We start from the raw sequence: 14,400 nt of genomic DNA, 5'->3' as shown, positions 1-14,400 counted from the left end.
CTTATAGAAAAAGCAACTCAAGATGGATCAAAGACTTAAACCTAAGACCTGAAATTATTAAAATTCTGGAAGATAATGTGAGAAAATGTGATCTTGCAGACACTGGCTTAGGCAAAGATTTCATGACCAAGAACCCAAAAGCAAATGCAACAACAAAAAATAATAAATGGGACTTAATTAAACTAAAAAGCTTCTGCACAGCAAAAGACATCATCAGAGTAGACAGACAACCCATGGAGTGGGAGAAAATCTTCAGTCTATACGTCCAACGAAGGACTGATATCCAGAATCTACAAGAACCTCAAATCAGCAAGAACAAAACAATCCCATCAAAAAGTGAGCTAAGGACACAAATAGACAGTTCTCAAGATAAAATATACAAATGGCTAACCAACATGAAAACAATGCTCAACATCACTAATTATCAGGGAAACGAAATTCAAAACCACAATGCAATGCCATCTCCTGCAAGAATGGCCATAATCAAAAATTTTTTTAAAAACTAGACATTGGTGTGGATGTGCTGAAAAGGGAACACTTACACTGTTGGTGCAAATGTAAACTCGTACAACCACTATGGAAAACAGTGTGGAGATTCCTTAAAGATCTAAAAGTAGATCTACCATTTGATCCAGCAATCCCACTACTGGGTATCTATCCAGAGGAAAATAAGTCATTATACGAAAAAGATACTTGCACGTACATGTTTACAGCACCACACTTCACATTTGCAAAAATATGGAAGTAGCCCAAATGATCATCAATCAATGAGTGGATAAAGAAAAAAAAATTATACATATATGAATACTACTTAGCCATGGAAAGGATGAAATAATGGCATTTGCAGCAAACTGGATGGAATTAGAAACCATTATTCTAAGTGAAGCAACTCAGGAATGAAAAACCAAACATTTGTATGTTCTCACTCATAAGTGGGAGCTAAGCTATGAGGATGCAAAGGGATAAGAATGATACAATAGACTTTTGTGGACTTGGGAAAGGGTGGGAGCAGGTGAGGGATAAAAGAATACGCATTGAGTAGTGTACACTACTTGGGTGATGAGTGCACCAAATTCTCAGAAATTGCCACTAAACAACTTATTAATGTAACCAAACACCACCTGTTCCCCAAAAACCTATTGAAATTTTATATATCTATATATATATATCTTTATATATATAGATATATATGCACACACATATATACACACACACATATATATAGGTACATCATCCAGGAGCAGTGGCTTCTGCCTATAATCCCAACACTTTGGAAGGCTGAGGTGGGAGGATTGTTTGAGGCTAGGTGTTTGAGACCAGCCTGGGTAACATAGTGAGACCTCATTCTTACAAAAATTAAATTTAAACAATTAGGGAGGCATAGTGGCATGTGTCTGTAATCCTAGGTACTCAGGAGGCTGAGGTGAGAGGATCACTTGAATCTGGGAGATTGAAGCTGCAGTGAGCCACGATTGCACCACTGCACTCCAGCCTGGGTGACAGAGCAAGATCCTAACTCAAAAACAGGAGGGTATCTATTTTACAGATACATCAAAGTCTTATCTGTGCTCTTGAATTCCCTGTCTTAATCTCCTCAGACTAATTTTTTCGACAGTAGGTGTCTGTCTAAAAAAAAATCAATTTTTAATATTTTTATTGCAGATATGTGTCCAAATGTAATATTTTAGCAGGATATATTTAAATGGTAGCACACTGATCATTCTACAACATATATTTTTCTTCAACTTATTGAAATGTTCACAAATTGGTATTAATATTGATCATATGTGCATTTTCTTTATATGAATACTTAGGTTTACCACTTTTTTCATGCTTTATAAAGTACCAGAGTGTCTATCCTTGTATAATCTCCTTGGAAGTCTTAGGTAGTGAAGAAAGAACATCTTCAATGTTATGAGATATTACTAAATTCATCTCTAAAAGAGTTGCACTAATCTTTCTAACCATTTTCCCTTCTTCCTTTATTTAACAAATAATCAATTTTTACTGTTAGGTTGGTGCAAAAGTAACATATGCCAGGCACAGTGCTAATGTTAGGAAACAATAGAGAAGAAAATGAATATATTTTGGACTCCTCGTGCGATAACAAAGCCCCAAACAGTGAATAGGTAAAATGTATGACATGGTCATGCCAGATGATATGTTATGAACATAAAATAGGGAGCACTGTTGCAACTTTAAATATAATTATGGATTGGAATGGACAAGGTAATGCCATAGTAACATCTCAAGCTGCACAAAAACATTATGTGATGTTCACACTGTAAATCTGTCAGATGGTACTTGGGGTCCACACATCAAAAGTCCCTCAAGGACCTAAGATGATGGATAAATTTGACCATTTTGTCATTTTATGTTCTTGAATATGTTTGTATTTGTGGCTATACATGAAGTTTATACAACTATTGAAGTCTATCCATAAAAAATCATAAGTGTACAGCTCATTAAGAATTTCATAACAGTACCTAAAATGTATCTAGAGAGAATTTTGCAATTTTACGTATTAACCCTCCACCTGTGATTTTTAAACACTTAGTTTTTTAACTTTCATACCTATGCAGCATTTAGATAGCCCATTAATTTTTAATTATACATATACATATTATTCATGTGGAATTTTCATTGAAACTTAGAAATAAAATAAAAGAGTAAGTGAGTTGAGGCTTGTGTGAAGAGTACAAAAGGATTGTGATGTCTCAGGTGTGAGAGTTCTCACTGATTAAGAGTAGAGCAAGCCTTCATACAGAAATTGTCATATTATCTGAGCATTTATGACTGGTAGAGTTTATACAGAAATGCATTTGGTAAATTCACAGCAAGGAAGCAGGATACGAGAAGTTATGAAGGAATATGAAAGTGTGTGGTTTAAAGATACTCGGAGATATTGGAAGAAGCAATGTTGGAAGACAGGGTGGTTACCAGCCAAGGAGAGAATACGCTCATTCTGTTTCCTGGTGTCTGTATTTGCTTCTACAGTTGGGCTTATGTGTTGGGTTCTGCATCTGAGGATTCAACCAATCATGGACTTAACCAATGATGGATTGAAAATATAATTAGGCTTATGATGGTCACATTGGTACAGACTTTTCTAAAAATTTTATTTTTTTGTTATGTAGTAGGTCTATACATTTATGGGGTACATGAGATGTTTTGACACAGGAATGCAATGCATAATGCATGATGGAAAATGGAGTATCCTCTCAAGCATTTATCTTGTGTTACAATTTTATTATACCCTTTTAATTATTTTTAAATGTACAATTATTATTGATGTCACTCTATTATGCTAGTACTTATTCATTCTAACAACTGTGTTGTATCCATTAACCATCCCCACCTACCCCTTCATCCCCCCCAGTGACCTTCCCAGTATCTGCTAAGCATATTTCTAATTTATGTCTCCATGAGTCCAATTGTTTTGATTTTTAGGTGCCACAAATAACTGAGAACAGGCAATGTTTGTTTTTCTGTGCCTGGCTTATTTCACTTAGCATAATGACCTCCAATTCCATCTATGTTGTTGCAAATGACAGGATCTCATTATGTTTTGTGACTGTACAGTACTTCATCATGTGTAAGTACCACATTTTCTTTACTCATTCATCTGTTGGACACATAGGTTGCCTCCAAATTGTAACTATTGTGAACGGAGCTGCAACAAGCATGGGTGTGTAGGTATCTCTTCAGTATATTTTTTCTTTTGGGTACATACCCAGCAGTGGGATTGCTGGATAATATGTTAGCTCTGTTCTTAGTTTTTTGAGGAACCTCCAAACTGGTCTCTGTTGTACCTTTAAATACAACTTTAAATGCAACTTTACATTCCCACGAAGAGTTTATGAGGGTTCCCTCTTCTCCATGTCCTCACCAGCATTTGTTATTGCTTATCTTTTGTATAAGAGCTGTTTTAATTGGGTGATATCTCAATGTAGCTTTGATCTGCATTTCTCAGATCAATGTTGAGCACCTTTTTATGTGCCTATTTTTGACTTTTGTCTGTCTTCTTTTGAGAAATGTCTGTTCAATCTTTTACCAATATTTAAATCAGATTATTAGATTTTTTTCCTGTAGATTTGTTTGAGCTCCCTATGTATTGTGGTTATTAATTCCTTGTGAGGTGGGTAGTTTGCAAACGTTTTCTTCCATTCTGTGGGTTGTCTCTGTTGATTGTTTCCTTCACTGTGCAGAAGCTTTCTAACATAATGTGCTCCCATTTGTCCATGTTTGCTTGGGTTGCCTGTGTTATGGAGTATTACTCAATAAATACTTGCCCAGACAAATATCCTGCAGATTTTCTCCAATGTTTTCTTGTGGTAGTTTCATAGTTTGAGGTCTTAAAGTCTTTAGTCCATTTTGACTTTATCTTTGTATATGGTGAGAAGATGGTACTAGTTTCATTTTTCTTCATATAGATACCCACTTTTTTCCCAGTGCTGCTTATTGAAGAGTCAATCTTTTCCTCAGTGTCTGTTCCTTGCAACTTTGTAGAAAATGAGTTCACTGTAGGTGTGTGGATTTCTTTGAGTTCTCTATTCCATGTCATTGGTGTATGTATCTGTTTTTATGCCAGACCCATGCTGTTTTGGTTATGGTAGCTCTGTAGTATAATTTGAAGTCAAGCAATGGGATTCCTCCAGTTTTGGTGGGTTGGTTGGTTGGTGGTTTTGCTTAGAATAATTTTGGCTATTCTGGGTGTTTTGTGCTTTCATGCAAATGTTAGGATAGTGTCTTCTAGATCTGTAAGAAATGTCATCGGTATTTTCATAAGGATAACGTTGAATATAGACTGCTTTGAGTACCATGGATATTTTAACAATATTGATTCTTTTGGTTCATGAACCTGGAATATCTTTTCATTTTTTAGTGTCTTCTTCAATTATTAATGTTTTATAGTTATCATTATAGAACTCTTTCACTTCTTTGGTTAATTCCTGTTTAATTTTATTTGTGGCTGTGCTAAATGCGATTACTTTTTCAATTTCTGTTTTAATCTATTTGCTATTGACATCTAGAAATCTGCCTTTTGTATGTTGATTTTGTATCCTGCAACTTTCCTGAATTTATTAGTTCTAATAGGTTTTTGGGGAGACTTTAGGTTTTTCCAAGTATAAGGTCCTATCATCTGTGAACAAAGATAATTTTACTCACCTTTCAAGTTTGATGCCATATATATATGTGTGTGTATATACATATATATGTATATATGTGTACATATATATCTATATACACACCCACGCATATATATATATATTTATTTATATTTGTTTCTCTTGTTTGATGCTCTAGCTAGGACTTCCAATAGTATTTTGAATAACAATGGTAACAATAGTTGCACTAAAGTGCAAGACAAAGTCTCCTTTAATTTCCTTTAATTTTCTGTCCACTTTTCTCAAGCAGAAGGAGTCTTGCTCCATAGCCACCATATCTGGTAATATGCTGAGTCTCACCTGAAGCCAGCATGTCTCAGAGTGTCACCCAAGGCCCTTGATGGTAGTACCTGGGTGTCACTACTGGTTATCTGGAGCCCAAGAGCTCTTCAGTTGGGAGGTGATGAATACTGTCAGGACTGAGTCCCTCCCTTTAAGGCAGCAGATTTCCTTCTGACCCAGTGTGTGTCTAGAAATTTAGGACCTGGAAAGGGGGTCTTTTGACTCTGGCTGGTGTATCCAACCTGATGTGGCTGAGCTGGTATCCAAGATGCAAGACAAAGTCCTCCTCACACTTCCCTCTCCTCTCCTCAAGCAGAAGAAAGAGGCCTCCTTTGGAGTCGCAGGCTGTGGAGCCTGAGGTTAGGGGATGAGGTTACCTGCCCTGGCTTGTGTTTTAACAGGTCAGGTGACACCCCAGTCCACTGGCTCTGGGCCCAGTTCAGCACTAGGACTTGCAACTCTTGTGACCTAGACTCCCCTTCAGGTTTGTCTGTGGCTCCGGAGCACTTTAGCCCTTCATGGTGAGTCTTGGGTAGCTCAAGTAAGTTCCAAACACTGGGATTGGCAATTCCCCTCTAGCAATGGCTGGTTTAAATCCTTGTTCCATGGTGGGTGTCAGCTGCATTTGGTCTGGGTTTTCTTTCTGCTATAACAAGGGCATCACTGAGTTCAGTGTCTTAAAATTGCTGGCTCTGCCTCTCCCCAGTGCACAGAGAAGCTCTCCATACCACACCACCACTGCTGGGGGATGAAGGAGTGGTAGTGTCAGTGATGCAGTACTGTTTTTCTGACTACTTCAGGGCCTCATTCAGAAATGTGAATTTAATTCCATGTACTGTGAGTGCTCACCTGATTTTTGGTTCTTGTAAAGGTGGTTTTTGTGTAGTTTTTAAATTGGTGTTCTTGCAGGGGGATGATCCGTGGAATCTTCTATTCTGTCCTCTTGCTCCATCCTCCAGAACTTTTTCTTGTCATTATTTCCTAAAAAATGTAACAACTATTTACATAGTGTTCATATTGCATTAGTTGTTACGAGTAATCTAGACATGATTTCAAGCATATGGGAAGATTTGTGTAGGTTGTATAGAAACACTCTTCCATTTTATATTAGGGGCTTTAGCATCACGGATTTTGGTATTTTCAGGATGTCCCGGATACTGAGGACAGATACTGAGGGATGACTGTACAGCGGGTGACTGCACACAGGGATGAGTACACTGCTCGGTACTTGTGCATTTGACATACTGAGAAGGACTAAGCACAGCGTTGGAACGTTGTAGGCACTGGGAAAAGTGGCTCCCTTTCCCGTTCTTTTTCATTCCCAAATTATATAATGTAAATTCGATTAGACTAATATTTCAAGGGAAGTCTCTGAGCCTTTAAGGATAGCGGTGATGTGGAAGGTCACCCTGTCATGGAGAAATCTTAGATCACATTCGGTCATCAGATTCACAGATGTTAAGTTTCACAGAAGCATAGCAAGTACATAATACTCCTCCTTTTATTTGATTCTGACAAAGTGACACTCGGAGCTTTCAGTGTCTTCACTAAGATTACACAATTAATTAGAAGCAAATATAATCAATGGACAATGGTTTTTTAGAACCTCAAAGGTTGTCAGACTCAAATATTTTCTCCTGAGTCTGGGAAAGCCCCAGCTGTGTTAATGGAGAGTCTCTATAGATGCAAATTTTCCCCACAAAAGAGGGCTTTGCAGGACCATTTCAAAATATGTCAAAGACACACTTTGGGGTGGAATATTTTGATTTCCCTCGGGGTCTGCTATCTGTCATGTGATGCTATAGCAGAGTCAGGTTGGAATTTGGTACCTTGTTGCCACTAAGAGTCTGTTTTGTCAGTCTTAGGATCTCTCTTTCAATGTTAATGCTGGCCAGTTGTGCCTAAACTCCAAAAGAGGGGGGTATAATGAAGTGTGTCTCCCTTCTTATGTCCTGGAATTAAGCTTTTCAGGTTTCCTGAGGTCCTATTGGCCTAGAGAGGGGTCTGTTCAGTTGATTAAGGGACTTAGGATTTTATATTTAGTTTACAGACTTCTGACACTGGTTTTGCATGATCCTCCCTTTGCGAAATTCAGATTTGCTTTTACAAAGAGCTGATTTTAAATGTCTGATATGAAAATAGAATTTTAAACTAGAAAAATGAAGTTTAAAAAATGTACAATGTCATGAAAAAGATGGATTTGCTTTTGGATAGACGCACCGCATAAATGGAAAATATGTTTAATTCCCACAGGGACCGCGAGTGGAAAGTTAGAATCTATCAATCAAAAATAGCAAAACAAAACAAAAATACGAAAATGGTGGATTCTGAGATGGTCTTAAAGTAGAAGCTCCAGGGAAGAGACGATGCCAAGTACAGGGAAGATTGAATAAGCAGGGAAAAAAAAAAAATGCAAATGATTAAGCAATAAACACTCACCTCAATTCCCTAAAGTGAAGAAACTGATGTAATTTTCTCGTTTTGCATTCTGAATTTAAAGCCCTTGCTTTGCCCTTAGCATGGTGAAAGCAGCTTCACTGAGCTGGCGTGGCTTCGATTTATTCTCTGATGCAGTAGAACAGGTGGAGCAAAAGGTTTGTGCTGTATGTGCCGTGTTTCTCTTTGTTGAAAGGTGTGTCGGTAACCCGTCTCTTCAGTGCTTTATAAACGGGGTAAGTAAGGAACAAAGATACCTGACTCTTGTTGCTGTATCTTCCTAATTCTGACTTTAGGTTTCCTGAAGGTCCCAGGTTTGTTTTTTCTTTTTCGGCCCTAGGAAGAGTGCATTATATTTCACTTTGCATTTTCACGTGCCTCAGTCACTATTAGTATTTTCCTCAGCATTATTTCTCTAACCTACAGTACAGCAACCCTGAGGATGACCAGGCCTCAGTCATGGGTCTCCTTGACTCTTCATTAGTCTAGAAGTTACTGGGCTTCTTAACTTTGAGACAATTGTGTCAAGCGTGATTGAAACAATTCAACTGGAAAATGAGACACAGAAATACTCAGACAAAGCAGTTACTGAGCAAAGCTCTGAATTGATGGGAGGGGTGGCGGTTTAGTCTATTATGCAAAGGAGATGCAGGACAAGAGGACCCTAGGCTTGGTTGCAGGGCTGCGGTTTTATGAAAGATTCGACACAACTGCCCCATGTGCTGTCTTTAACTTCATTTTTCAATCACTACGCACGGAATTTTGGACATTTTAGGCATGATTTTGGGGGATAAATGGTATCAACAAAATGAAAATAAATATTTTTATATTTCAACTAAATACTTGATATTTAGGGCATCTGCCCCGTTTACTGCTGTGATTTTTTGTAAAAATATTTCTCTGCATGACAGTTAATAAATTAAATGCCTTAGATGTCACCGGGGACTGGGAGAGGGCTCACTCCCTCCTGCTGCTCTCCTGCTCCGCACTAGTTCTGCACCCCAAGCTGCTCTCCGCAGGCAGGCGGGACTCTCCCTCTGCTCCTCTGCCCCAGGCAGCGCTGCCTCTGGAACTCAATCTTGTGAGGAACAGCAGAGTAAGCTGAAAAGTTTTCATGAGGAAAGTGGACTTTAATGGAGATGTATCATGGTAGAGAAATTTAAGGAGATTTCAAAGTTTCAGCTTATTTCATGGTATCAGTTATGATATTTGTACCATTAACAACATTAACATCAGCTGTGATTTCCATCACTGAGTCCTGGATTGAGCTACTGTATCCAAAAGTTCGTGAAAAGCTCAACCCAACACTAACACTGTGTGACAGACCTAATGTACATTCCCTACTTAGGTCTCGAGCCATCCCACAAGGCCAGTGTATGTGTATTAATTCTGGGGGGAAATAAATAAGACGTAAAGAGTGCACATGTCTTCACTCTTGACTTGGCTCATGAAGAGTCACCTCTCCACATCTGTTTCGTATTTCATTTTAGCTTGTGGCCAACATGCGGCTTGATCTCTCTAAGATTTGAACTTAGGATTTTACATCAGTTTAACTCAAGTTTTAGAAAAATAACTCAAAGCGCATGTCTTACCAGAGAAAGGTTAGGAAAGTCATGTACATAGGAAAGATTCAAAACTAATGACTCTTTTTTTTCCCTCAAGTGGAAACTGTGAGCCAGTCATGTGCTCAGGGAATCCAACTTCTCAGAATCAAACTGCAAGCACCGATTTCATTCTCACGGGACTCTTTGCTGAAAGCAAGCATGCTGCCCTCCTCTACACTTTGACCTTCATTCTTTTCTTGATGGCCCTCACTGGGAATGCCCTCCTCATCCTTCTCATCCACTCAGAGCCCCGCCTCCACACCCCCATGTACTTCTTCATCAGCCAGCTCGCTCTCATGGATCTCATGTACATATGCGTGACTGTGCCCAAGATGCTTGTGGGCCAGGTCACTGGAGATCACACCATTTCCCCGGCAGGCTGTGGGACCCAGATGTTCTTCTACCTGACCCTGGCTGGAGCTGAGGTTTTCCTCCTGGCTGCCATGGCCTATGACCGCTATGCTGCTGTTTGCAGACCCCTCCATTACCCGCTGCTGATGAACCAGAGGGTGTGCCAGCTCCTGGTGTCAGCCTGCTGGGGTTTGGGAATGGTTGATGGTTTGTTGCTCACCCCCATTACCATGAGCTTCCCCTTTGGCCAGTCGAGGAAACTCCTGAGTTTCTTCTGTGAGACTCCTGCCCTGCTGAAGCTCTCCTGCTCTGACGTCTCCCTCTATAAGACACTCATGTACCTGTGCTGCATCCTCATGCTTCTCGTGCCCATCACGATCATCTCCAGCTCATACACCCTCATCCTGTGCCTCTTCCACAGGAGGAATTCTGCCACCGGCCGCAGGAAGGCCTTGGCCACCTGCTCCTCCCACATGATCACGGTGCTGCTGTTCTTTGGTGCCTCCTTCTACACCTACGTGCTCCCGAGTTCCTACCACACAGCTGAGCAGGACGTGACGATGTCCACCTTTTACACCATCTTCACTCCTGTGCTCAACCCCCTCGTGTACAGTCTCTGCAACAAAGATGTCACCGGGGCTCTGAGGAGCATGATGCAGCCAAGAATGAACCAAGAAAAGCTGTAAATAGCGAGCATCGTCCCCTTCCTCTTTCTAGAATTCCTTTATTCTCTGTCTCTCCCCTCTTTTGCCCTCAGGTTCCAGGGTCCCCAGCACAAAGCCACTCATATTTTCCCTCTTGCTTGTACCTGGCTTTTTCCCTCCACACTGCGCATTGCTCCTATTTATCTCCTTAGATTTAATATCTCTTTTTAAAGCTGTGCTGCAATAGCTGACCTATGAAAGACCTTATAGGGTGCCTGTTATCTCCTCTCCCATCCCAGGTTCACTGATCATTTTAGTCTGAGACTTGGTTGTAAACACTTTACCCCTGGAGGAGACTCGGTGTAAAGACTTGGAATCCTAGCAGAGCCCTAGAGGAGTGTCGGCTGCTCCTCACTTTGCAGTACATTGTAAACCTCGGTTCACTTGGCAGCCTCTGGCTTTCAACGTTTCTGCTATTGTATCTCAGTAAGTAGAAAGAAACACATTTTTTCCAAAGGCTAAAGTTAGTTTTATCATGTAAACGCCAATAATTTTAACACTGTTTGACTACCAAAACCACCTAAAGGAAAAATGAATCCATTTTAAAATTCAAAGAGATAATAGGTTCATCTATTCTATTGTATGTAAATAAAAGTATTTCCACATTTAGTTTCTTTAGTCTATTCCAGACAATTGTCTACTACATTTAGAGTAAATATTGTAACAGTCTCTGGGATATTGGAGATTTAGGAAAGCTTAACCCCCTCAGCATGTTTCTTCTGAAACTGGGAAAACCAGCAAAATAGTTGTAAACTTGTCACCAGCCTTCAGTTTGCCAGACGTATATCATGCTACAGAGAGAACTTCTGTTGATCTGTGAGCATCAGCTCACTATCATTTTCATTAACAAAACAACGCATGTGTCTAATGTTTCTGGAATGTGAGAAATTAGAGAAATACATTTGCTCTAATTAATATGCAAGAAGCCAGATCTCGAGCTGAATCTCGAAGCTGTTAATATACTTCCCCTTGGCACAGCCCTGACCTGGCCCGATTCACAGTGAATGGAAGCCAGGTGCTCCATGCCTGCGGCATCTTGGAGAGAACTGACAAGTACTCGGTTTACATGACACATCGAGTGAACACTTTTGCTTCTCACTGAAAATTATTCCTGCAGGGCATGAAGGCAGTTTGTCTGCGTTTATGTACAGAGATCTGAATGTGGAAGTAAATTCCACCAAGTGGTGCAGAAATCTCACTCATAATGTAAGAGGGGATTGTTAGAGGTCGGTAAAATTTGGTTTCAGAAATCGCTGTAATTAAACAAATGGGCAAAACTGCTCAAATGGACACCAGAGACGACAGACTAACAATGTTAGTAGTTATGTTGTCATCACATTATTTATATAATTATACATTATTGACCTCAGGAAAGTGTACAGAGTGGGATTGCTGAATTATATAGTCGCTCTATTTTTAGTCTTTATAGAACTACCATACAGTTTTCAACACAGGCTGTTGCAACTTACATTTCTCCCAACAATGTACATGTACAAGGGTTTCATTTTCTCCACACACATGACAGCATGTGTTACACATTGTTGGTCTGGTAACAGCCATCCTAGCAGGTGTGAGCTGATACCTCATTGTGGTTTTGATTTGCATGACCCTGATGATTAGTGATGTTGGACATCTTTTCATTCACCTGTTGGCTATTTGTATGCCCTTTTTGAAAAAATGCCTATTCACACTGTCTTTACCATTTTTAAGTTGGGTAATTTGATTTTTTTTTTTAAATTAGTTTATTATTATACTTTAAGTTGTAGGGTACATGTGCATAACGTGCAGGTTTGTTACATATGTATACTTGTCCCATGTTGGTGTGCTGCACCCATCAACTCGTCATTTACATCAGGTATAACTCCCAATGCAATCCCTCCCCCCTCCCCCCTCCCCCCTCCCCATGATAGGCCCCTGTGTGTGATGTTCCCCTTCCTGAGTCCAAGTGATCTTATTGTTCAGTTCCCACCTATGAGTGAGAACATGCAGTGTTTGGTTTTCTGTTCTTGTGATAGTTTGCTAAGAATGATGGTTTCCAGCTGCATCCATGTCCCTACAAAGGACACAAACTCATCCTTTTTGATGGCTGCATAGTATTCCATGGTGTATATGTGCCACATTTTCTTAATCCAATCTGTCACTGATGGACATTTGGGTTGATTCCAAGTCTTTGCTATTGTGAATAGTGCTGCAATAAACATACGTGTGCATGTGTCTTTATAGCAGCATAATTTATAATCCTTTGGGTATATACCCAGTAATGGGATGGCTGGGTCATATGGTACATCTAGTTCTAGATCCTTGAGGAATCGCCATACTGTTTTCCATAATGGTTGAACTAGTTTACAATCCCACCAACAGTGTAAAAGTGTTCCTATTTCTCCACATCCTCTCCAGCACCTGTTCTTTCCTGACTTTTGAATGATCACCATTCTAACTGGTGTGAGATGGTAGCTCATTGTGGTTTTGATTTGCATTTCTCTGATGGCCAGTGATGATGAGCATTTTTTCATGTGTCTGTTGGCTGTATGAATGTCTTCTTTTGAGAAATGTCTGTTCATATACTTTGCCCACTTTTTGATGGGGTTGTTTGTTTTTTTCTTGTAAATTTGTTTGCGTTCTTTGTAGGTTCTGGATATTAGCCCTTTGTCAGATGAGTAGATTGCAAAAATTTTCTCCCATTCTGTAGGTTGCCTGTTCACTCTGATGGTAGTTTCTTTTGCTGTGCAGAAGCTCTTTAATGAGATCCCATTTGTCAATTTTGGCTTTTGCTGCCGTTGCTTTTGGTGTTTTAGACATGAAGTCTTTGCCCATGCCTATGTCCTGAATGGTACTACCTAGGTTTTCCTCTAGGATTTTTATGGTATTAGGTCTAACATTTAAGTCTCTAATCCATCTTGAATTAATTTTCGTATAAGGAGTAAGGAAAGGATCCAGTTTCAGCTTTCTACTTATGGCTAGCCAATTTTCCCAGCACCATTTATTAAATAGGGAATCCTTTCCCCATTTCTTGTTTCTCTCAGGTTTGTCAAAGATCAGATGGCTGTAGATGTGTGGTATTATTTCTGAGGACTCTGTTCTGTTCCATTGGTCTATATCTCTGGTTTGGTACCAGTACCATGCTGTTTTGGTTACTGTAGCCTTGTAGTATAGTTTGAAGTCAGGTAGCGTGATGCCTCCAGCTTTGTTCTTTTGACTTAGGATTGTCTTGGAGATGCGGGCTCTTTTTTGGTTCCATATGAACTTTAAAGCAGTTTTTTCCAATTCTGTGAAGAAACTCATTGGTAGCTTGATGGGGATGGCATTGAATCTATAAATTACCTTGGGCAGTATGGCCATTTTCACGATATCGATTCTTCCTATCCATGAGCATGGTATGTTCTTCCATTTGTTTGTGTCCTCTTTGATTTCACTGAGCAGTGGTTTGTAGTTCTCCTTGAAGAGGTCCTTTACATCCCCTGGAAGTTGGATTCCTAGGTATTTGATTCTCCTTGAAGCAATTGTGAATGGAAGTTCATTCCTGATTTGGCTCTCTGTTTGTCTGTTACTGGTGTATAAGAATGCTTGTGATTTTTGCACATTAATTTTGTATCCTGAGACTTTGCTGAAGTTGCTTATCAGCTTAAGGAGATTTTGGGCTGAGACAATGGGGTTTTCTAAATATACAATCATGTCATCTGCAAACAGGGACAGTCTGACTTCTTCTTTTCCTAACTGAATACCCTTGATTTCTTTCTCTTGCCTAATTGCCCTAGCCAGAACTTCCAACACTATGTTGAATAGGAGTGGTGAGAGAGGGCATCCCTGTCTTGTGCCAGTTTTCAAAGGGAATTTTTCCAGTTTTGGCCCATTCAG

The 14,400-nt window shown here is 39.7% G+C and overlaps 1 protein-coding gene across 1 annotated transcript; it reads left to right on the top strand.

Moving 5' to 3' along the window:
* The first annotated feature begins 9,567 nt into the window (after positions 1-9,567).
* Positions 9,568-10,527, top strand: LOC105466481 (olfactory receptor 2T3). The gene has a single exon (XM_011715446.2). The coding sequence runs from the start codon at positions 9,568-9,570 to the stop codon at positions 10,525-10,527; it is 960 nt and encodes a 319-aa protein (XP_011713748.2).
* Positions 10,528-14,400: the final 3,873 nt, after the last annotated feature.

Source organism: Macaca nemestrina, chromosome 1 (assembly GCF_043159975.1).
Source record: "Macaca nemestrina isolate mMacNem1 chromosome 1, mMacNem.hap1, whole genome shotgun sequence".
NCBI classification, from domain to species: domain Eukaryota; kingdom Metazoa; phylum Chordata; class Mammalia; order Primates; family Cercopithecidae; genus Macaca; species Macaca nemestrina.
This window is presented reverse-complemented; position numbering and strand designations above follow the sequence as displayed.